Below are 25,815 nucleotides of genomic sequence, written 5' to 3'. Positions count from 1 at the left end.
GACTGAAATTTTTCCATTGACCTCAACAGGCTTCAGGTTTAGCCCTGGTACATTATTCCAGCTGCATAAGTAGAACGAGTAGCTGGTTCTAAATATATTATTGTGTCAAAAACATTGCTTGCAGCCCTGCTTTCTCCTGTGCACATGTGCTAATTCCTGAATTAAATTCATTCTCTGGGGAAATGAAGTTATGCTGGATTTGTGTATCTCTGTACGGTAGGTGCCAGTGAAAAATGTTGCTCAGGAATGAGGAAGGGTTTTTGTACTACTGCCTGCTGTTCTCCTGAAGACTGTAATCATAGAAACACTTGTAAATATTGCTTCTGCTAAAGTCAGAACAGTGCAGTGCTTTAACAGTCATTTGCATGGCTCACAGTGGGAGATCCTCTTCCTTCCATCCTGTTGTACAAAACTACAACATGGCTTTGAATATCTGTGATTTCCAAGATTTCACCGTAAGATCATGTGTGTAATGTGTACGCAGGCATGTATTTACATATGTGCACATAGGCAGCTCTACAACTTAGCAACAAATTTCTATATAATTAAAAATAGAATACAGCAATCACAAACCAGAGAGAATGCAGCTTTCTGGCAGTTGTGAAACCTAAATCCAGCTCATAATGAAATCCAAAGTTGCTACATAAAAATGTAGGTGCAAATTAGCTCATTTCCCTCCATTTTTTCTGTGCCTTCTGAAAACATTCCTGTGTGGAAACAGACTTTTCCATGAAAGAAAGGAGAAATTGAGACGAGTCATACTTAGTAGGCATCCCTGCTTCCTCCGACAACTCCATAAGGATCAGATCTCATCTCACAGCTCAAGCTGTTCTGCCATTGTATCTGATCATTTGGAGGAAAAAAAAATGATGGTCCTTTAGAGAAGCAGAATGAAAATAAGAATCATGATGAAAGGGAAAAGGAACTGCTCTGCAGTGAGTCATACTGTTGCCATTCTCCTCCTTTAGCATGAATGGACAATTTTCTCCATCAGTTTAAAAATATTCTGTTAGTTCCAGTTACTAAATATCTCACATATATTGAAAAATGAAGTTATTTAAATAATGACCCCTTCCTCCATGGTGCTCTGATTACCTTCCAGTTTATAATACCTGCAAGTGTGATGAATGTTTCAAAACAGGGCATCTGGATTAGCATTTGCAAAGGAGACCATTGCACACGCAGACAGGTCAGGCAACAGGCCTGCAACTGTGTAAATGTATTATCATGAAATTGAGCCTGACTTCATACACCCTGCTTCTCAGAAGCACGTCTTAGCCTCCAGTCACAAAACACTACTAGGGAAGAGTTGTTTGAGTCCCCAAATCTCTTAATACAGTGACTCAAAGTTGTCTTGCTTTATGATTTGCACAATGGCACTTTGTCTTAAAATTGGCACAGTTGTTCTTAGAATGCCACCCCAAAGCCTTCCTTTAAACGAGCTGTTGATGCCTGTATTGTTTCTCACCATGATACCTGCATATTGCTCTGACATGGGGGAAAACAGGCATAGATCAGGCTTAGTTAAACCACCGATTTTCCATGAGATCATTGTTTTGAGTTGATGGAATGCAGAGCAACTTAAACTGGGAGGTAAGTCTAATACAAAAATTATAATACAAACTCGTGTATGTGTTCCTTGGTAATAGGAAGCGCTGTGGATCTAGTAAATGTCCTTATAGCTCAGCCTGAACTCCTACTCCTTAACAGTAGGTAGCGAAGTATGAAAGTAAGGATTAAAATATTTTCAGGGAGGGCAAGACAACACTTGCTGATGGTAATTCCCTCTTAGGACATCAGTCTCTCAGGCAGTACCTCTCTGTCTCCAGAGACTCTCTACAGGGAGTCTGAACTATCAACAAATCAGGCATTTAATTTTCAGGCATTTTGACTATGTGACTAAAATAAGGCAAGGTGAGTTTGGGCTTGAAAGTTTTAGAAAGTACAATCACTTATTATTAAGGAGGAGCCATCAGAATATCGGGAGTGACAAAGCAGGGGTGTATACCTTAGGAAACCAGCTGAAAGCACAGCAGAAAAAAGCAGGATGCGATTTCTAATAATGGCAACCTATATTTAGGTTCCCTCACTACACAAAATGATTTGGAGGAAGATTCATCTGACAAAATGTAGCAATCACAATGCGAACACCCACCTCTTACTAGCCAGCATAGGCTCTTTATAATCAATGGAGAAAATAACCACTGTGCTGATAGTCTATGCTGTGATTCACACTATCCTAAACTAGTATCAAAACCAGCTCAGATGAATCAAACCGTAGAAGCACTGAATTCTTTCTGCAAGCAGGAATGGGAGCTCAAACGGATCAGATGTAGTGAGCTGGGTGCACTAGAGTGAAACTTAGCAAAATTTAGTCACCTAGGTCCAATGGGACAATCAACAAAACCTCTTATCTAACTCTTTTAAGCACCATTAAGGTTGTAATCACTGCAGTACTCTACAGCAAAGCTCTGTAGATGTAGAGGTACATCTAGAGATCTAGAGCAAAGTCCACATATGCCTGCAACAGTGATACCTATGTAAAACACAGAGCGAAGGCTAACCACCTCTCCTGTCAGTTGTATTTAAAAAGAGAAGTGAGAGCTACTTGTTTGTACCTATTGTACTAGGTACATGTAATGTACCACGTCAGTTTCTACCTAATCTAATTTTAGGAAAGCAAAATTCCAGCTCTTCAAGGAGGTAGTCAATAGGACCCCTTGGGAAACTGCCCTCAGGGACAAGGGTGCAGAACAGAGCTGGCAGATCTTTAAGGACATTTTGCATAGAGTGCAAGAGCTCTTGATCCCCAGGTGTAAGGCATCAGGAAAGGAAGGCAAGAGACTGGCATGGATGAGTTGAGACCTGCTGGTCAAACTAAAGGGCAAGAAGGAACTGCACAGGCAGTGGAAGCAGGGACAGGTATGCCGGGAAGAGTACAGGAAAGCTGCCCGGTTGTGTAGGGAGGGGGTCAGGAAGGTCAAGGTGCAGCTGGAGCTGAACTTGGCAAGGGATGCAAAGACTAACAAGAAGGGTTTCTACAGGTATGTCAGCTAGAAAAGGAAGGTCAAAGAAAGTGTACCCTCCCTTAACAAACAAGACTGGCAAACTGGTAACAACGATGAGGAGGAAGCTGAGGTACTGAACCACTTTTTTGCCTCAGTCTTCAGTGGCAACCTCTCTTCCTACATCTCTCAAGTGGCTGGACTGCAAGACAGGGACTGGGGGAGCAAAGTCCCTCCGACTGTAAGAGAAGATTAGGTTCAAGACCCCGAGGACCCTGACCATACATAAATAAGTCTATGGGACCTGACGAGATGCATCCCACAGTCCTGAGGAAACTGGCTGATGTAGTTGCCAAGCCACTCTCCATGATATTTGAAAAGTCATGGCAGTCAGGTGAAGTCCCTGGTGACTGATAGGGAAACATTGCACCCATTCTTAAAAAGGGTAGAAAGGAGAACACTGGGAACTACCAACCTGTCAGCCTCACCCCTGTGCCTAGGAAGATCACGGAACAGATCCTCCTAGAAGCTATGCTAAGGATCATGGAGGACAGGGAGGTGATTCGAGACAGCCAGCATGGATTCACCAAGGGCAAGTCCAACATAGTGGCCTTCTGTGATGGAGTGACTACATCAGCGGACAAAGGAAGAGCTATGGATGTCATCTATCTGGACTTCTGTAAGGCCTTTAACACAGTCCCCCACAACATCCTTCTCTCTAAATTGGAGAGATATGGATTTGATGGGAGGACTGTTCAGTGGATGACGAACTGGTTAGATGGTTGCATCCAGAGGATAGTGGTCAGTGTCCAGATCGAGACTGGTGATGAGTGGTGTCCCTCAGGGGTCTGTACTGGGACCAGTGCTGTTTAATATCTTCATCAGTGACATAGACAGTGGGATTGAATGCACCCGCAGCAAGTTTGCAGATGAGACCAAGCTGAGTGGTATGGTTGACACACCTGAGAGACAGGATGCCATTCAGAGGGACCTGGACAAGCTCGAGATGTGGGCCCATGTGAACCTCATGATGTTCAACAAGGCCAAGTGCAAGGTCCTGCACCTGGGTCGGGGCAACCCCCAATGTCAATACAGGCTGGGGGATGAAGGGATTGAGAGCAGCCCTGCGGAGAAGGACTTGGGGGTACTGGTGGATGAAAAGCTGGACATGAGCCAACAATGTGCACTCACAGCCCAGAAAGCCAACCGTATCCTGGGCTGCATCAAAAGCAGCGTGGCCAGCAGGTCACAGGAGGTGATTCTGCCCCTCTACTCCCCTCTGGTGGGACCTCACCTGGAGTAAATACTGTGTCCAGCTCTGGGGTCCTCAGCACAGGGAAGACATGGACCTGTTGGAGTGGGTCCAGAGGAGGGCCACAAAAATGATCAGGGGGATAGAACACCTATCCTACGAGGACAGGCTGAGAGAGTTGGGGTTGTTCAGCCTGGAGAACAGAAGGCTCTAGGGAGGCCTTATTGAGGCCTTTCAATACTTAAAGGGGGCTTATAGGAAAGATGGGGACAAACTTTTTAGTAGGGCCTGCCACGATAGGACAAGGGGTAATGGTTTTAAACTAGAAGAGGGTGGATTCAGACTAAATATAAGGAAGAAATTTTTTACAATGAGGGTGGTGAAGCAGTGGAACAGGTTGCCCAGAGAGGCAGTGGAGGCCCCATCCCTGGAAACATTCCAGGTCAGGTTGGACGGGGCTCTGAGCACCCTGATCTGGTTGAAGATGTCCCTGCTTACGGCAGGGGGGGCTTGGACTAGATGACCTTTAAAGACCCCTTCTAACCCAAACTATTCTATGATTCTAAATGTGTATGTAATGTACCATGTAAGTGCCTGAATTAAAAAACACCCAAAACTAGCTCCCCAGAAACACATAGCTGAGGTCTTCAGAGGACTTCAGGCTGAGGAAGAGGTGGGGCTTCATCAGCACACCTCTCTCTATTTCTTACAAAATTACACAGGTATCCCAGTGTTTGGTATGCTAGATGTTGCAAATATAGCCACCAAATGGTCTTCAGACATCAGATGAAGAGCTGATGTTAAGATCCCACAGTCATATTCTCAAGTGAAGAAGCTGGTGTACACTGCTGCAAGTTTCTTCCTTTGAGGATATGCCCATAAACAGTATTCAGGCACTTAGCTGAATAGTTTCTTTCCAGTGGCTAGACTTACTAGTGTCAGTTAAAGTGAACTGACCTGAACGTTTCTCTTCCAAAAAAAGGATGTTGGTTACTATGTAAATGCACAGTGAGTGACATATGTCTAGGAAATCAGATGAATGCACTTTTCCGTAAGATGTGTAAACTTTTAATTTAAGGTCTTAAAAGGATCTTAAATATAAGACCTTTTAACTTTTGAATTTACTGTAATCTAAGGTTAAATGATGATTTGGAAACATAGTTTAAAATACTTTGTTTTAAGGCACATACAAAATTATGAAAGAAAACAATGATATGTTTGTGACTACATCAATAATTGAACTTAGAGTCAGGAAGCAAGCTTATATTAAATTCCTGATCCTTGAGAAGAGAGAAAAAAACCTATGTAGCAACATCAGTAAGGACTTTCCCACTGTTATTTAATGATCAAAACAACAGATACTCAGTGGATAGCTGCATCCCAACACCATGAACAGGAAGTAGCTTATTAATTGCATGAGAGTAGTAATGGCTCATTAGGTAAAAATAAATGGGAATTATCTCCAAATGACAATGGTTGCCTTTATTAACAACCCAGGTGACCTAATTGAATACAACAGAACAAGAAAACAGGGTTACTCTAATTACATGGAAGTGAAACAATGGAAGCACCTCATTAGTACCATTTGAAAATGCCATGCATAAACCAGTGTATTTACAGCTATAAGAGTGGACAAATAAATAATATTTACCAAACAGTACTCACATGGGGAATACAAGTCAAAATAAATACTAGAAGAGACTGAGAAGACTGAGTATACTATAGAAAATCAGACATGTAATAAGCATTAAATAATTCTACCTGAGCCCCAGTTGCAATTTCATCAGCAGCTTCATTCATCACTCCTAATGTTTGGAAAGCAAATACACAGAGCTCCCGTTCACAAACAGTGGGCTACACAGAGAAAGAAAGTTAATTATATTTTTGTTTTAGTTTTGGGTTCTTAGTTTTATCACATAATACCTATAACAAAACCCAAACACATTTAATGTTAATTTTTTCTTCAGATATTAACTGCAACATTAATTTCAAATTATGAATACATGTCAATTATTGAGGAAAATATATTAGAGAGACATTTTAATAATCTGAAGAACAAGTGTGAAGAACTCTAAAACTTGTAAGTACTCACAGAGGCTAAACTGAAAAGAAATCCAAACAGATTACTAAAACAAAATTATGGCATAGTACCCAAATGTCCTTAACACTATCCTATAAGACTCTGAAAACTTCCTATATAATTAGAATTAATGGAGAACAAATCCAGAAGTTAATGGGGGCACACGCCCTTCATAAATGCAGGTTTATTTTTCACAGCTTGTTATTCTGCTGTTGAGAACACACATAAAAATCTGATCTAGAAGATAAATTTCCTGAGGAAGCTACTTTTAATTTAATTTTAAACTGATTTAACAATTTATTGGTAAACTTTAAGAAAATGCAGTAAATTTTCATAGAATAAACACTGTATTTGGGAAGGACACATGTTATTTTAATAAATAAAGGCTCTACACTCTTTTTTCACATATCAAACCTCCCCCCCTTACTGTTGAACCAGTTTTTTGCCTATATTTTTGAAAAACTTAATTCACAATGCAATCACAATGATCAAATAAAAAAACTTATTTAAACTGCATATTAAATAAGAATTGAGCATTCTGCCTTCATAAAGCAAACAAAGCAAAAACAAAAACAAAAAAGAACACAGCTTTAAATAAAGAGAATAGGCATGACTTCATAGGCTTCCTAATTGGTTACAACTCTTACAGCAACTGCATGCTTATTTACTGAAAGATAATTAGCAGATCAACTTTTTACAGGCTCAAGTAATGAATCACACAATGAATTGTTATAAGCATTCAAAATGAACTGACAGTTGAATGAAATACGAGAAAGAAACACAAATGAAAACCTCCCTTAAAACTGACCCAAATAAACATGACTTTTTATTACAATGCTGAAAACAATCAAAAATATTTTTTGGATATCATTTCTTTGAATCCACATTATTAAATCCTAGCTCCCTGAAACTTAAAATGATCTTTGGTAGGCACTACTGAACTTTTGTAACTAAAAATTCTGAGTCTAGCTACCATGATAATCACTAAAGCATTTGTAGCAGTACACTTTGAAGTTCAAGCCAATGTCTCCAGGAAGCACTTGCAGAAATGAAAAGACGAATTGAGGACACAAAGAAAACATAAAATTTAGCTGAATTCTGTTTCAGGCAACAGCTTTGTCAGTAATAAGCATACTGCTGTATTTGTAGTCACTTGTTTTATAGCCCTTAAAATACACATTTGCTGGGTTTCAAAGATTCGAGACTTCAATGAACATCTGAAAACTACTGCACTGACATATTCTCACAACAGTTGCTTTACAAGAGCTATCATCTTTCAAGTCTAATAGAGTGTCACCCATTTGATTTATTTTATCTGCTACGTCACATTGCATTAGGCAGCAGATGAAGCCTAACACGATACAATTCACTGTGCCATGGCACGCTAGACAAAAGGTATTTATTATTGTCGTTATTCTTAGGCTTTCCACATTTAGAAGGTGGTTAAATCATTTGCTTAGTCAGGGAAGCATGGTGGCACCATCACCTTGACTATCATAATCAACAGTATACACAAGACTCCCTTTTATTCCAGAGCAAGGGATTGCTCTGGAATAGCAGAGCAATATAGGTCTAGCAATGCTTGCCATCAAGAGAAGTGTTAAGAAAATACTTGTTTTTGACATTTTTTTTTACACCTTCAACAAAGTAAGTTAACCTGAGACTTAAAGATGGCAAAGGGAACACAGGATTTGTCATCTTGGCTTTTGCCCCCCCCCCCTGTGTTATGATCCCAGAAATGTCTGAGCATCCGGCAGAGGGAAGTTAGGAAAATGGTCATTGCACTTATGTTTGACATTTGAAAGGCCTTTCTTCTCCCAGGTGTACACTGGAGCTAAGTTCTTAAGGCTGAAGAACTGTAGATATGAGGAGAAGCAAGACAGCAACATTTGAGCCCTGAAGAGGAACAGACATTGCTGTGAGTGTCTATAGAATTCTTTTGACTTTCTGTATTTGATGAACCTTTATGACCACTTCAATAGCCTGCCTTCATATATCCACCCTGGATGCCTTCTAACCCAAACTCTAGCCATTTTAAGAGCACTTTTGGATCCTGTTTCTGAAATTTGTCCCAATTTAACTAAACCAGATGCTTTTAACTTAAATTTCCCACAAGTGTCAGTAGTGTTCCAAGAGATGTTGGTATGGCCATTTCACTGGCCTCTACTCCAGTCACTAGTTAGGTTCAACTATTTAAATGCCTGCCTTTCCCTCCAAAATGAAAAGATTGGCTTACAATTAAGAAGTAAACATTTGGAGGACTTTTGCTTTTTACACGACAGTGACTTATCTATTCAGTGTCACATTTCTATATTTTGGTTTTGTCCGTAATTGTGCATGCTAGAACCAATGAAAACATATGAAAACTAAGTTAATAATTCTAGAAGACGGAGATTTAAGAAAATCAAAAGCTTTATGGGAAAACTGGGATTCAAGGCTGCTCTTACACTGCTGCTAGTGTTTTGCATACTGCCAGTGTGTTTCCCTTTATGGTGCCCACTTTCCTCTTCTCTTGTAATAGGATTGGAGCCCTTGGGACATGAATAGTCTTGTTCTGACTTTGTATCATAAACATGAGAAATGTCCCTAGCCACAGTAAACAAACAAGAACAACCCTAACACATTTATAAAAGCTACATTGTTCCAATGTAATTTTTGATACTCTTATTTTGGTTCAAGTACACGTACTATTCAGCAAGCTGAACTTTCTAAGAACTTTTGTGTACATACATGAAAGTATAGACATGTTCTTACTGATGTGAATCCACATCCACAAAGGTACAGAATATCCAACTTCTATTAGATTACTAGTTTCCATTGTTTACAAAGGGAAAATACATGACAAAATAGGGCTTATACACTGAAGTATGTATTTCTGAACGTGAACCTCATCTTAGGTGCACACAGAATTTTAGATTACAACCATCACCATGAAGGCATGCAGAGATGACTAGCTGGGCAGCTTTATTCTCCGCTACCTGAAGAGCACAGCTGTAACTCCTCTTCAACAACAGCAGCTGCTAGTGGTCTCACATATACTTTATTTTCACTTGAAAGGAGAAAACTAACATAAAGCCATTGACTTCCACAAAACTATTAGCTAAGTGAAGATCATTGGTGCTGAACAACTATTTAGAAGGATAATTATCCCAGTGGGGAAAAGCCAGAAGAAAGTAAGAGCTGGGAAGTTAACCTGAAATGCTTGGAAGCAGAAGGCACTAACAGAAGCAGAAACCATTTTTTGATCTTTTGAGGTTTTCGGACATTTCCTTTAGCCACCCCCATTCTTTGCATGCTCAGTAGCACCCACCCAACTGCTGCTGTGAAGAAAAAGGGCTCAATCAGAGTATCCACACGTTACAATGCAAGTGTCACTTCTTACAGCAGTGACTGTGAATGGCAGACAGGCAAACCACCTAGGTACTATGACATATTCTGGTTCCTGGACTCATACACTACTATATCTTCCAGACATTCTTTCAATTCAAAAAAGTTGAAACTTTCATAGCTGATATTGATTTACCTTGCTACTTTCTAATGTGTGCTGTGGCTGTGCTCAGAAGAGCAATGTGCCACCTTTTCCTGTATCCTGAGGGATGTCACACAGACACTAATGAGGCTGCAACATGACTAACACACCTAAAAACTTTTGATCTCAGAGGAAAAGCTCAGGGAAGGCTCATAGCCTGACTTACAGCAAATGTAACAAATGGTAAAGGTGAAACCATCAGTGACCATCTCACTTCTTCTAAGGAAAGCAACAGGCATGGAGATGAAATGTAACTTCAAATCTCTGTTCTGTTTCCCATGTTCAGCCATGGTAATTGTTAGGTTTTTTAACAATTAGTTAGGTCTTCATTAGACTCACCAGAAAGATGAGGATATAAAACAGCAGCAGTAATACTAAAAATGTGGATAGACAGATACAGAAAGAGAAAGACAGACAAAGAAAAAGAAAGAAAAAAAGAAAAAGAAAAAGACAAAGAAAAAGAAAAAGACAAAGAAAAGAAAAAGAAAAAGAAAAAGAAAAAGAAAAAGAAAAAGAAAAAGAAAAAGAAAAAGAAAAAGAAAAAGAAAAAGAAAAAGAAAAAGAAAAAGAAAAAGAAAAAGAAAAAGAAAAAGAAAAAGAAAAAACAGAGAAAGAAAGTAAAAAAAACAAAGAAGGAAAGAGAGAGAAAAAAGTGGGAAAGAGCAGGTGAGAGAGAAGGAGGGAGAGAGGAAAGCAGTCTTGTAGGTAAAGGTCTCTTTTGCAAGTAAGCTTTCAAGTTTTTAAGGCTTATTTCACAGTTTGTGTCAGTTACGGATTTTTAGGTATGTCTTAGCTATATTTGTAGGTAAAGGCAAAGTAAGATTGGTTGCTAATTGTCTGTCACCTGAGTTCATATTACCTAAGGATCAGCCATATTCAGAGCAGTAAGAATGACATTAGTAATTCTGAAACAGAATCCAGAGCTGTAGGAAAGGCTCTCTTCCAGCTCTCTCACAGCTTACATCTGTAGGCCAAGCTTTCAGATCAATTAACAAATGCTACAGAAACTTCAGTGGTATCTACAGATCTGACACACAAGGTAAAAGTGGTACCTGGAAGGCAGGCACTGATGAGGAACTTGTATACTTTCTACCCATGCTGCTTAAACACCGTATGTAAAATTCTCATTCTCTGTAAGAGGACTAGAGCAAAGCATGTTTATGAGTTTAAGACTTTTATGTTTCCTACAGTATAACAGAAAGGTCAATTCAATTCAAAGTTGATAAAATAAAAAGTTTTAGGTAATGTGCATCTTAGAACACACTCCTACAGAATTACAAGGTAAAGATTTGAGTCTAAACTGTATGATTTCTGTATTTACTTAAATCATTACTGAAATCATGCAGAATTACCCTTAACTGTAACATAAGGTTCATCAGGCTTCAGAGGTTAAGCAATTTTTAATTATTAATGATGAATATTCTTTTGAAAGGCAAGTTTAATGCACATCTGCCTACTCTAGCATGGCTTCTACTTCTGAGTGAAGCATCCAGCACTAGCGCATAATGGATTAAAAGAACTATGATTTATTAAAATTAAAATTCAGCTTTGTATTTTAATAACCTTTATGACATGTTTTTCCTTTACACTAAAACATATATTGAAAAATAAATGTACTTAAATTAAGTATTTACCCATTTACACTGATTTAGGAATTCCTTTAAAACTAAATAATTACCAAGAAGTACACCTGTGTCCTGAATTTTCAAATGAAGTCAAACTACCACAGGGAACTATAGAGCTGTTAGTCTAACCTCAGTTCCCAGAAAAATTATGCAGAAGACTATACAAGGTGCTACTGAAAGGCATTTAAAGGACAATGCAATCATCAGGCTGGGTCAACATGGGTTCACAAAAGGAAAGTCCTGGTTAACTAATTTGATATCCTTCTATGATAAGGCCACCTGCCTAGCAGATGAAGGGAAGGCAGTGAATGTAATTTTTCTGGAAGTTAGTAAGGCTTTTCATACTGTCCCCTACAACATCTTTCTGGACAAGTTGTCCAACCAAGGGATGAGCGGGTTCATGGTGTGCTGGGTGAATCATAGAATCATAGAATCGTTTAGGTTGGAAAAGACCTCCAAGATCATCCAGTCCAACCATTAACCTACACTACCAAGTCCACTCTAAACCAATCAAGGGTAGACTAGACTAAACCATGTCCCGAAGTGCTACGTCTACCTGTTTTTTGAACACTTCCAGGGATGGTGACTCCACCACCTCTCTGGGCAGCCTGTTCCAATTCTTGACCACCCTTTCCGTAAAGAAATTTTTCCTAATTTCCAACCTAAACCTCCCCTGGCGCAGCTTAAGCCCATTTCCTCTCGTTCTAAGCCCATTTCCTCTTGTCCTAAGAACTGGCTGAAGGACAGAGCTCAAAGGGTTGCAGTGAATGGGGCTACACCTGGCTGGCGACCGGTCACCAGCGGTGCTCCTCATGGCTCAATTCAATTAATCAGTTCTGTTCAAGATATTTACCAATGATCTGGATGCAGGAGTTGAATGCACCATTAGCAAGTTTGCTCATGATACCAAATTGGGAGGTGCTGTTGACTCTCTTGAGGGACAGGAGGCCTTGCAGAGGGATCTAGATAGGTTGGACCACCGGGCTTTGATTGATGGGATGAAATTTAACAGGTCAAAATGCTGGATTCTGCACCGAGGACGGAGTAATGCCAGGCACAAGTATAAACTCAGAGACGAGTGGATGGAGAGCAGCCCTACAGAAAAGGATCCGGGCTGCTGGCTGACAGCAGGCTCAATAGGAGTCACCAGTGTGCCCTGGCAGTCAAGAGGGCAAACGACATCCTGGGGTGCATCAAGCTGCAGCATAACCAGCCCAGTCAAAAGAGGTGATTATCCCACTATATTCAGCATTGGTGCAGCCTCGTCTTGAATACTGTGTGCAGTTCCGGACCCCACAATTTAAGAAGGATGTGAAGGTCCTTGAATGTTTCCAGAGGATGGCAATAAAGCTGGTGAAAGGGCTGGAAAGAATGTCTTATGAGGAGTGGCTGAGGACTTTGGGGTTGTCTACTTTGGAGAGAAGGAGGCTGAGGTGTGACCCCATTGCTCTCTACAGCTTCCTGAGGAAGGGATGTGGGGAGGGAGGTGCTGGTCTCTGCTCCCTGGTATCCAGTGATAGGATGCGTGGGAATGGTTCAGAGCTGTGCCAGGGGAGGTTTAGACTGGACATTAGGACACATTTCTTTACTGACAGGGTGCACACTGGAACAGACTTCCTAGAGAGCTGGTCGATGCCCCAAGCCTGTCAGTGTTTAAGAGGCATTTGGACAATGCCCTTAATAACATGGTTTAACTTTTGGTTAGCCCTGAATTGGTCAGACAGTTGGACTAGATGATCATTGTACATCCTTTCCAACTGAAAGAGTTCATTCTGTCTATTCTATAAGCTCAATGAAGTCAAGCTACTATAAGCTCAATATAGGTATACACACTGCCAGAGAGCGGGAATAATTTATTTAATACCCTATCTCACACTAAGGTAAGCTCTCTGAATAATCTTACAATACTAAGTGATATGTGGAACATGCTGCTGAAAGACATGGGAGATACCACAGTAGTAAGCAGATACAACCTGTAGAAAGATGACAGTAGAGCGAGGATAGACATTAGTCAACAATGTGCACTTCCAGCTCTGAAAGACAACCGTATCCTGGGCTGCATCAAAAGATGTGTGGCCAGCAGGTCGAGGGAGGGGATTCTGCCCCTCTACTCCCCTCTGGTGAGACCCCACCTGGAGTACTGTGTCCAGCTCTGGGGTCCTCAGCACAGGGAAGACATGGACCCGTTGGAGCAGGTCCAGAGGAGGGCCACAAAAATGATCCGAGGGCTGGAGCACCTCTCCTATGAGGACAGGCTGAGAGAGTTGGGGTTGTTCAGCCTGCAGAAGAGAAAGCTGCAAGGAGACCTTATTGCACCTTTCAGTACTTAAGGGGGGCCTATAGGAAGGATGGGCACAACCTTTTTAGTAAGGCCTGTTGTGATAGGACAAGGCATAATGGATTTAAACTAAAGAAGAATAGATTTAGACTGGATATAAGGAAGAAATTTTTTACAATTAGGGTGGTGAAGCACTGGAACAGGTTGCCCAGAGAGGTAGTGGAGGCCCCATTCCTAGAAACATTCCAGGTCAGGTTGGATGGGGCTCTGAGCACCCTGATCTGGTTGAAGATGTCCCTGCTCATTGCAGGGGGTTGGGCTAGATGATCTCTAACGGTCCCTTCCAACCCAAAGCATTCTATGATTCTATTACTCTATCATTCATGAACCCAGCATGGGTTCATGACACCCACCTGGTGGATGAAGGAAAGGCTGTGGATGTCATCTACCTGGACTTCAGTAAAGCCTTTGACACCATCTCCCACAGCATTCTCCTAAGGAAGCTGGCAGCTCATGGCCTAGGCAGGTGTACTCTTCACTGGGTAAAAAAAACTGGTTGGGTGGCTGAGCCCAGAGAGTTGTGGTGAATGGTGTTAAATACAGTTGGTGACCGGTCATAAGCAGTGTTCTCCAGGGCTCTGTTTTGGGGCCAGTCTTGTTTAATATCTCTAACAATGATCTGGATGAGGGGATTGAGTATGCCCTCAGTAAGCTTGCAGATGACACCAAGTTGGGTGGGAGTACCGATCTGTTGAGGGTAGGATGGCCTGCAGAAGGATCTGGACAGGCTGGATCGATGGGTGGAGGACAACTGTATGACGTTCAACAAGGCCAAGTGCCGGGTCCTGCACTTCAGTCACAACAACCCCATGCAACGCTACAGGCTTGGGGAAGAGTGGCTGGGAAGCTGCCTGGCCGAAAAGGACCTGGGGGTGTTGGTTGACAGCCAGCTGAAGATGAGCTAGCCATGCACCCAGATGGCTGAGAAGGCCAACAGCATCCTGGCTTGTATCAGAAATAGTGTGGCCAGCAGGATAAGGCAAGTGATTGTCCCCCTGTACTCAGCCCTGGTGAGGCAGCACCTTGAATACTGTGTTCAGTTTTGTGCCCCTCAATACAAGACAGGCATTGAGGTGCTGGAGTGTGTCCAGAGAAGGGCAATGAAGCTGGTGAAGGGTCTGGAGCACAAGTCTTATAAGAAGTGGCTGAGGGAACTGGGATAGTTTAGCCTGGAGAAGAGAAGTCTGAGGGGAGACCTTATCACTCTCTACAACTACGTGAAAGGAGGTTGTAGTGAGGTGGGTGTTGGGCTCTTCTCCCAAGTAACTAGTGATAGGACAAGAGGAAATGGGCTCAAGCTGTGTCAGGGGAGGTTTAGATTGGATATTAGGAAAAATTTCTTCACAGAAAGGGTAGTCAAGCATTGGAACAGGCTGCCCAGAGAGGTGGTGGAGTCACCATCCCTGGAAGAGTTCAAAAAATGAGTAGACGTGGCACTTTGGGACATGGTTTAGTGAGCATGGTGGTGTTGGGTTGGTGGTTGGACTGATGATCTTAGAGATCCTTTCCAACCTTAATGATTCTTAGTTTTTACTTTCATTAAAAAATAATCCAGCCACCAAGCCAGGAAACATGAAATTACTACTCTACCCTTAATTGGTTTAGTGGTGGACTTGGTAGTGATAGGTTAATGATTGGACTGGATGATCTTGGCGGTCTTTTCCAACCTAAACGATTCTATGATTCTATGATTCTATGAGGATGAGCAAGAAATGTCACTTGTTCTGTTTGGTTTTGTTTTGGCTGATCCAGATGTTATTTTCTGCTTTTTGTTTTTTCCTGCATTCTTAGACAGCTTAAAAAAAATGTTTACTTCCCAGATGTATATATAGAAGGCAAATAGGCAAGCATTACTGAGTGCTAGCTGGGCAAGGTGGATTTTGGTAAGTTGTTGGTGACAGGAAAAGCTACACTGCAGTCATTTTATTCTCTCGGTAAAAAAGTGATTGAAATCCATTCTACTAAAGTACTGGTTGTAACTGGAGAGGCTTTTTTTCATAAAAAGAGATAAAACCAGCCTATATAGTGGAGTAATGATAAGAACGATCATGGTGTTACTCCACAAGAATCTTGGAATTCCACATGCATCTTGTCTAAACTCCAGTCTGGCTAAACATATTTGTACACCTACACTTTTCTCCATGGTTCAGTGATGTTTATTCTACTCCAAAAACCTCCCAACCCTAAGCAGTGTACTGTTTCTGGAACATCAATGCTACTGTGGTGGCTAAGAATCTTATAGTCAAAGGACAGAGAAATCCAACACCTCTTCGAGTCAACAGGAACTCACCAAGGCCAAGATTTCACCAGCAATGAATAAATCATAACTGAGCACTTTGGGATGAAAAACATTCTAAAAATGTAAACTTACTAAAATAAGAACAGATATATCAGAATTACTTGACTGTACTTATTTTTACAGCTAAATATAAACAACACATATTTCAAATATTGTTTTACAGTATTCTACTATCCATATTTTATGGGCAAAATTTAAACGTCAGAGATGTCTGTACCAGAGTACAAATTTCAAAGAAACTACCTTCAATGTCTAGTTTTGCTGAGTTTTTTACTATTTCCTGCTTTGTTCTAAAGAAGCCTTAGTCTGAGGTTTCAACACAAGATGGCACTCTAAAGAGACTTCCTGACTGAAAGAAAAATTATTGATACAGAGAGGGGTTTTTTATCACCTTATTGAATATATGCTGAGATTTTTTTGTCCTGTACCATTGTCTCACAGGTCTTTAAAATCCATTCAATGATCCAGTTTTACCAATGGCTTTAGTATTTGTAAATGAGGAATTAGGGAAGGCATAGACAGTAAGATAGACATTAGCCACACAAATTACATTATGCAAAAGCTGAATATGATCACTGAATTACAGAATGATTGAGGTTGGAAGGGATCTCCCGAGTTTACCTGGTCCAACACTCCTGCTCAAGCAGGCTCCCCTGGAGACAGTTGCCCAGGACCATGTCCAGATGCCTTTTAAATGCCTCCAAGGTTGGAGACTCCACAACCTCTCCGGGCAACCTGCTTCAGTGCTCAGTCACACTCACAGTAAAAAAGTGCTTCCTGATGTTCAGAGGGAACCTCCTGTGTTTCAGTTTATGCCCATTGCCCCTTATCCTGTCACTGGGCACCACTGAAAGAGCCTGGCTCCTTCTTCTTTGCACTCTCCCTTCAAGTGTTTGTATACATTAATAAGAATCCCCCTGAACCCTCTCTTCTCCAGCCTGAACAGTCCCAGATCTCTCACCCTTTCCTCCTATGGGAGATGCTCCAGTTCTTTAATCAATTTTGTGGCATCTTTCAGTATGTTCATGTCTCTCTTGTACCAAGGAGCCCAGAAGTGGACACAGAACTGCAGGTGTTGCCTCTCCAATGCTGAGTAGAGGGGAAGGACCATCTCCCTCAACCTACTGGCGATACTTTGCCTAATGCAGCCCAGGATACCATTAGCCTTCTTTACAGCAAGGGCACATTGCTGGCTCATGTTCATCTTGGCATCCACCAGGACGCCCAGGTCCTTTTCTGCCAAGCTGCTTTCCAGCTGGGTAGCCCCCAGCATATATTGGTGCCTGGGATTGTTCCTCCCCAGGTGCAGGACTTTGCACTTCTCCTTGTTGAACTGCATGAGGCTCCTGTCAGCCCATTTCTCCAGCCTGTTGAGGTCCTTCTGAATGACACCTCATCGCTCTGGAGTATCACCCACTTCTCCCAGTTTTGTATCATCTGCAAACTTGCTGAGGGTACACTCTGCTCCATCATCCATATGATTAATGAAGATATTAAACAGGACTGGACCCAGTATTGACCTCTGGGGCACACCACTAGTTACTGGCCTCCAATCAGACTTTGTGCCACTGATCATCAATCTGTGGGCCCAGCCATTCAGTGAGTTTTCAGTCTACTTCACTATCTCCTCATTCAGCCCATGCATCAACAGCTTGACTATGAGGATCTCAGGAGAGACAGTGTCAAAGGCCTTACTGAAGTCCAGGTAGACAATACTCACTGCTTTCCCCTCGTCTACCAGACCAGTGACTTCATCATAAAAGTTTATCAAGTTGGTCAAGCATGACTTCCCATTCGTGAAGCCATGCTGATCACTCCTGATGATTTTCTTGTCGTCTTGCTTCCAGGCTTAGCTGCTCCATCACCTTCCCAGGGATTGAGGTGAGGGTGACTAGCCTGTAGTTCTCTGGGTCCTCCCTTTCTTGCCTTTTTTGAAGGGAGGAGTGACACTTGCTTTCCTCCAGTCTTTGAATATGATAATACATGGTAATATAATTTTATTATACTTCCTTTAATCAGATCCTTAAATATAATAATGACTTTTGTTAATGACTCATGATCTCATTATATTTAAGTGTTTGTAATAAAAGTACATGCTGAATTTCTAAAACAAGATATCTCTCTACTATTATAGTAGCAAAACTACTGTATTATTAAAATGCAACTTAGTCCTTCCCTAGAATATTATTATCAGCTCTAGAGTACCAGGAAGAATTTCAAATGGCATTTAGAAAAAGTTAATAGCCTTCTCAAATAGAACCAGATAATGCTGAAGTTTCTTTAGTAGTTGGTTAGAGCGTGGTGCTAATAATGCCAAGGTCACGGGTTCAATCCCTGCTCACTGCAGGGGGGTTGGGCTAGATGATCTCTCAAGGTCTCTTCCAACCCAAAGCATTCTATGATTATTATCTCTGCTTTGGAAAATACATTTCTTAGATAAATGAACCAAATCATATGGTTGAAAAGTACCTTTGGAGGTCAGTTAGTGCTTTTATTTTCTCGTACAGGACTAGCTTTACCTAAACTTTATCAAAAGTTTTAGAGAAAACGAAAATTAGCTTTCTCTAAAGTTATCAAGCACTGCAACAGGTTGCACAGAGAGGTTGTGGGGTCTCCATACTTGAAGATTTTCAAAAGCCAGTGAAAGACAGTGGATGAAACAAGATCCAGTTTCAGGGGCTTTTCACAAGAGACACATGACCCATGGGAGAATATCTCAATTCTTCAGAATGGGCTTTGCTGAAGTTGTTAAAATTTCTGAAGTTTAATTCTAATATTTAGTATAATATGGTAGTTCGACAGAAATCAGGATAATCTAACTACTTTAACAACACATATGTGAATGATATACCAACTGTTGGAAAATGTCAGAAAAAAAGCATTTCAAAATATGCTGTTGAAACAATTCAAATCTAGCCATTAATTACAAACAAATAATAGTCCATGTCTCACTCATCTAAACAACTTCTCTGTTGAAAATAAATTCAAAGACAGTAACATGAGGCTAATGATTCAAATGAGCAGACTCTTACTGTTTTCAATAGGTTTACCAGGTCTGCCTTCCCCATCTCTCCTCAGCACAAAACCTGTCTGACCTTGTACTTCCCACTGTTTTTCAAAGCTGAGCAAAGAGCTACTTCAGGAGAGACTGATGACAGAGCTCCTGAAAGCTGTGCAGAACAGGTCGTCTTGCAGGAGGATGCACTATGATTCTTTACAGGAGATAAGGCAGCTGTTTGGATGTAAAGGCTGCAGTCCCAACCCTCGCTAATGATTTCAAAGCTGTTTCTTAATCCTTCTATGAGGAGTGAAACATGTAGGATTCAGATCACTGTTAGGAATAACCACATGAAACAGTACGGTCTATGTAACACAAGAGGTTAAATAGTACTTTTTCTTCTTAGGATCCATGTATTCATTGAATTTTCCCTGTGCTTTGCAGAAAGACTGCAAATCATGCCATGCAGTGATTTCACAGAATTTGCAGTTTTCGGTGGCATTCTGTAATATAAGTGTGTATCCCTAAACACCTTAGCTTTTATAACTTTGGGTGCATTGTAAGTAATCGTTAGATCTCACTGTGCCCTTGAAATAAATACTAAAGAAACATGCTACGCTGAGAAATTACATTCATCCTCATCTTATAAGGGAAAGGTGTGCATACCTGCAGGAAAGCATCGCCTACTTTACTGTTTTTTTTAAAAAGGGGATGGAATGAAGCAACGGACAGTGGGCATTTATAAAGAAGTGTTACAGCTTCATGATGCCTTACAGTAGTTTTCTAAGACTCCTTCTCCCATTCCAGAGAACCTTCGTCCTTCCCCTTCACAGTAAGAAGGCGAAGAAAGCTACTGAGAAGAAAGTTTATGCAGAGAGAGACTGATTTAAAAATACTATATGACTAAGATAAAAACATAGTCTGTAGAGCAAATCCACAGAAAGGCAAAACTTTATCTCTCAGTTTGATTTGGTATCTTCAGCTGTCCTGAGGATGAGACATCTGAATTACGCAAGTCATTAATAACCAGCACAAAAAATTACACCCAGGTATGAAAGTTTACAGTATTAACAGAATGTAATTATTGTGTGATGGCAATTGTTGAATTTTTTAAACTGATTTCAAGACAATTAATTAAACAACACTATAGTTCAGGAAAGGTGTCAGGCTGACATACTAGAGGATTATAGAATCAAATTCCTTACTGGCTTCTTTGTAACTGCATAAAACTCCATTAAATACCAGAAAATCAAGCCTAAATACATTTTAAAGTTAACTTCTCAAGCAATAACTTTGCTATGCTTTTATAAATTCATATGCCTTCTTTGCTGTTGAAAAAAAGGTCCAAAAGGTAGAAGGGAAACTCATCATTAAGGCTACACACACCCAGGCATAGAATCATAGAATGCTGTGGGTTGGAAGGGACCTTTAGAGGTCATCCAGCCCAACCCCCCTGCAGTGAGCAGGGACAGCTTTAACCAGATCAGGGTGCTCAGAGCCCCGTCCAACCTGACCTGGAATGTTGCCAGGGATGGGGCCTCCACTACCTCTCTGGGCAACCTGTGCCAGTGCTTCACCACCCTCAGCGTAAAAAATTTCTTCCTTATATCCAGTCTAAATCTATCCTCCTTTAGTTTAAATCCATTATTCCTTGTCCTATCACAACAGGCCTTGCTAAAAAGATTCTCCCCATCCTTCCTATAGGCCCCCTTTAAGAACTGAAAGGCGCAATAAGGTCTCCTCGCAGCCTTCTCTTCTCCAGGCTGAACAACCCCAGCTCTCTCAGCCTGGCCTCACAGGAGAGGTATTCTATCCCCCTGATCATTTTTGTGGTCCTCCTCTGGACCCACTCCAACAGGTCCATGTTCTTCTTGTGCTGAGGGCTCCAGAGCTGGATGCAGTGCTCCAGGTGAGAACGCATGACCCTCTGTGCCTCTGTGTGGAGAAACCATTTTTTAAAGGAAGAGACTGGTGAACCATCCAGAGTTAGTTTGTGGCATCTCTTGTGATACAACCAACTACAGATATAACCTGTCTAAGTAATGCCTTTGCGATATGGACATCTGTAGAAAATGGGATCCAGACACAGAATCTAAAAATACAAGCAGATCGCAGCAAGGTTCTGATCATTATGGAACCTGGTGAAGTTACTGTGGTATTAAAAGTATGACCACTCTAAAGCTCTTTATGAAGGCCAGGGGTACTACATATGGGATCCATTAAGAGACATAAGGCTTGATTGCATGTAGCCTTGTCTTAAATGAAAGCCCCCTGCATTCTGCTTAATGAAGTAGAATTCTGAGATCCACTGTTGCAGCAGTATTAAACATAAAGTGCTCTTTCAGTTGGGTCATTCTTTATTCTCTTTGTATACATTTTATATATATATATGTATGTATTTATGTGTATGTGCGTGTGCAGCTGAAGCATGTAAATAAACCCTACAACTGACTACTTTAGGCTGCCTCTGCCAGAGCTCTCAGTAGAGTGAAGCATAAATTTCCTTAAGACCCTTTGGCAAGCTCATGCTCAATTCAAACTGAGATCCTTTCTCACCTTCTACAGAACTGCAAACTCATTAATGGCTTTATATTGCTTATTGAGTCATTCAAGCATACACAGAGCATGTTAGATTTCTTCCTGCTATCTCCTTCTCCCTGGGTTATATAAGGACACACTTTCATTTTTGCAAAGCTTGCTAGGTTATGCTGCTTGCAAGGGCACTGATGAATATGTAGCAAACATGTTTGCACTTCCCTCTGTTTTGAACCACTGACAAACTCTGAAACAGATAGCTAAAATGACCCCTCTTTAAGCTGAAGACAGAGAAAAGTAATTCTGAGGGATTTTAATCTCTAAGGTGGGAAAACAAGAAGAATTAAGATTTTTTTATTAGAGCAGGTGAATTCCCATTCCATTTTCTTTTAATAGTTCACCATGTGAACAGGAATAAATCCTACTGTTTGCTTTGTCCAATGGACAATAGATAAACCCCAATAATTTAAGTAATTATATTATCCAAAATTTACTCACTATCCAAACATTACTCACTTTGTCTTATCTCATCCCATCACAGGTAATATGCATAGCAGTGTATTCAAAGATGAACAGCAAGGAACTGATGGCTTTTCTACAGGCATCTAATCAGGCTTTGGTTGCTGATAAATCTGGCAGAAAACCATGTTTTTAAAAGGTAGATATGAGCTTGAAGAGGCAAAAAAACACCTGATAGGATTTTCAAAAGTACAGAGGTTTAACCATGACTTAAAATGGTGTTAACTGAATATGTAGATGCTTTTGCAAATCCTATTAGCAGCCTATTTGCATACCCTGTCTGCAGACAGAATGCCTGATGGTGGTGCCACTGAGTGTAACTGGGGATGACACTGAGGTGACTTCTGCTACCATGTAAGCAATAACCTTCCTGAATTTAGTTCCATGGAACTATCATAGATGTCTGCTTCAACTTATGTGTAGTTGCTCACCACACTGTGGAGAAATTGGCAGGTGTCAGACCATTCACACACTGGTATTAAACAGTTTTCCATGGCTTTAATCTTTTAAGGTTACTCAGGTTTCCACAGGATTCAGGACAGGTGAAACAAGAAGGATCCTAAACTGCAAGATCCGTCCTAAAGGTAAGAATTTTATTCTCCTCATATACTCTTTCACAAAGCTGCACTGATCCAGCAGCTCCAGGCAGAGTGCATCTCCCATAACCAATCTTACTCTTTTTCACTGCATGCATTCACCAACAGCATGAGAAAGTAAAATGTTCAGCATGCAGAATTCCTGGTTCCCAGTTATACAGGAATGAAAGGAAGGAAGAGCTGCCTAACTGGCCAGGCTTTGGGCATACTGAACCACAACAATGCCCCTGAACTAGGCAACTGCTAGATCAGACACTTCACAGAGCATCTCCTTCTACTGCCTTTTTTATCACATTATGGAGGATGGCTCATTCCAGTGGCCCATGAGCAAAAGAGGGTCAGAAGAACTTCACAGCCTTGTGGCATTAACACCAACGTATCTGAATACACTGGTCATAGCCTGATAAGAGCTCAAGGACTGAGGTGACCCTAAGCTTTTAAAAGAATGCAAGAGGACTGGGAAAGCACTCTAATGCACTTCCTCTATTTTATCTGGTTGTGACTACTGTAGCACAATAGTGTTAAGTGAAATACATCCCCCCTTTATGTTTCTATGATATTATACAAGCCTGATTTCCACCTCTCTTGTTTGCAACACGTTTTTTCAAATTTAGGGCAAAATCTAGTTAATGTGCATTACATTTTTGCATCTTAAAAGAATACTAGGATGAAACGCATGTGAAATAATTCTATAGTTTTATAATAGGTTTGTATGGTCCATTGTTATATAAGGCATTATAAAATGCATTATTTATCCCAGCAAGCCCACGACTTACCCTCAGCATAGGGCCATTCTGGAACACATGGGGTTCATCACAAACTACACAGTATTCATTCAATACGGGTATCCGCTGCTCAGCAAATTCAATAGTCTGAGAACAATGAAAATGAGAATAACAACATCTGCTTTAAAATAATTAACAGTCAGCTCATGCTCCACAGTGTTTCATAAATGGGTAAGATATGACATCCTACCTGCACAAGAAAGCCACGGTCTCGTACCGGAATGCATTTTGCACCATAATTTTGCTGCAAGGAAAAAATTGAGGCAACTTCAGTGTTCGTAGACTAATTATAAGAAAATGGTAAAACATATGTATTTTTTGTGTGCAAATATGTTAACTAAACAACATTTGCATCTAAAAATATCTCTCATTTGCAAAAAGCAGCCATTACAAATAATCAATCCTTTTACTGTTTGCTCAGCATGCTGTAGACTTTTAGCATTTCTTTTTAGTTCTTAAATCTGATGAAGTTTTGTATCTCACCATCCCAAAAACTTTAATGCCAAATGGAAACACCAGTGCCTTCACTCCACTCTAATAAACTGGCATTTGGTAAATTCTATTAAATTTTAACTGCATATTGTTTATCCAAATATGGGCTATCCGCCTAGGCTTGAAAGACTAGTGTAACTCTGAGAACAGCTGAAAATCTTTTTTTTTTATATTTACTAAGATCTAACTCCTGTAAGCACCACGCTCACAGATCTCTGTGCTTAGATCCCACTCATACTCTTTCTGCCTTTTTCTTTCAACACACAGTAGCATAAATTAGAAGGAACTTCTGTTACAGGAGTCAGTAAGGTACAAAATGCCCTCTAGGCTGACATCTATCTCAGTCAAACCTTGTTTTGAATAAGAGTCAGATCACCTCCATTTACAGCTTTTTATGGTTTTGTTTATATGCTTATTTTCTTTCATTTCTCTAAATGCTTAATTGGGAAACTTCTCCCTTTTTCCTCCTGGGAAATAATCCTCCTAACTGTATTCATATTTAAGATTGAAATACTTTAGCTGAGAACTGAAAAGAAGTTAGGGTTCTGATTCATCACTTCCACATTCCACTGACTTCAAATTGGAGTTAGGCCCCCAGACTACCCATGTATCTGCTGCCTGCATGTAAAATGTGAAATGGACTGTTGATGCCATTCCACTAACATCAGTCAAACTGCACCTGACCATGTATGTGATGATTTTCCCTCAAAGTAAATGCATGCTAGCAATAAATTACTGGTAGTTTTTATAGCCTGCCAAGCAGGGCTTGCATTTCTTCCCTATCAGCTGATAACATCAGTAATGAAACCACTTAGTCAACTCTTAATTTTCTTATCAAAATCAATAGGACTTTTCCTATTAACTTCAGGAGAGAAATGTCTTGCTATGTTAAGACATCCTCTGCTGATTCAGAAAAAAATGCACCTCTAAACTGTGACAAGCAAAAAGTCTGTTGGCTCACCTTAAATTAATATTGCTGTGCACATTACGGGAACCAACCACACAGCATGTATATAAATGATTTTATGATAGTATATCACTGCTTTTAGATCTGATGAGTATAGCTCACAGCTTATTAAACTAATTTACCACGAGACATAGCACACTCCATGTGATTTCATTATTCAGAATGCACTCTTTTGAATAGATGTATGGCATTTCAAGCAAGAATCAGCTTTTTCTTGCTGAGAACATCAAGGTACCACCAGACTAAGGGAGTGGAGAGGACTGTCTCCTAAGTGCCTCTCCCCAGATCTAATACAGAAAACAGACAGATGCCTTAAAAGAGCGCAAACACACCCGCTCTTGCCTCTAAAGTATAAAGCCATCTTTTAAGAGGCAGAGGGAGGAGAATTCATTTTCAGTGCCCCTTCTTAAATTTAAGAATATGTGCTGCCCTTTGTTTTCCCAATTGATCACGTCTCTGGGGAAAGAAAGGGGTCCATCGTGGACCTCATTCCTTCCCCTACCTCCGGCTGCCACCAGCGCGTTTGAAGGTTAAACCTTTCACAAAGTGCAAATATGCAAGAGGTGAGCTGAATCATGACTGTATTCCTTCCACTAGGATGATGATCACAGATGCAAAGACCAGAAGGAGAGGTGACTTGGCACCCGAACCAAGCCAATGGATGGCTGCTTCCCCCACAAAGCAAACAGTGAAATGAGAAAAGACCTCTGTGACCAAGCCAATTTTGCAGCACAGAAGTGCACACTCTCCCTTCTTCCTGCAGCAAGAAAGGAGGCAGGGAAGCAAATGGATCAT

The 25,815-nt window shown here is 40.8% G+C and overlaps 1 protein-coding gene across 2 annotated transcripts in view; it reads right to left on the bottom strand.

The window, feature by feature from the left end:
• PARP8 (poly(ADP-ribose) polymerase family member 8) overlaps positions 1-25,815 on the bottom strand; it is a 118,360-nt gene that overhangs the window by 11,821 nt on the left and 80,724 nt on the right. For both annotated transcript variants that reach the window (XM_075727251.1, XM_075727252.1), the window contains exons 13-15: positions 23,752-23,805; positions 23,553-23,648; positions 6,019-6,111 (exon numbers count right to left, since the gene is read on the bottom strand). In XM_075727251.1, the coding sequence (XP_075583366.1) occupies positions 6,019-6,111; positions 23,553-23,648; positions 23,752-23,805 (243 nt within the window). The remainder of the gene's footprint in view (positions 1-6,018; positions 6,112-23,552; positions 23,649-23,751; positions 23,806-25,815) is intronic.

The sequence above is a fragment of the Pelecanus crispus genome, chromosome Z (assembly GCF_030463565.1).
Source record: "Pelecanus crispus isolate bPelCri1 chromosome Z, bPelCri1.pri, whole genome shotgun sequence".
Taxonomy (NCBI): domain Eukaryota; kingdom Metazoa; phylum Chordata; class Aves; order Pelecaniformes; family Pelecanidae; genus Pelecanus; species Pelecanus crispus.
Note: the sequence above shows the minus strand (reverse complement) of the source record. Positions and strands in the feature narration are given on the sequence as shown.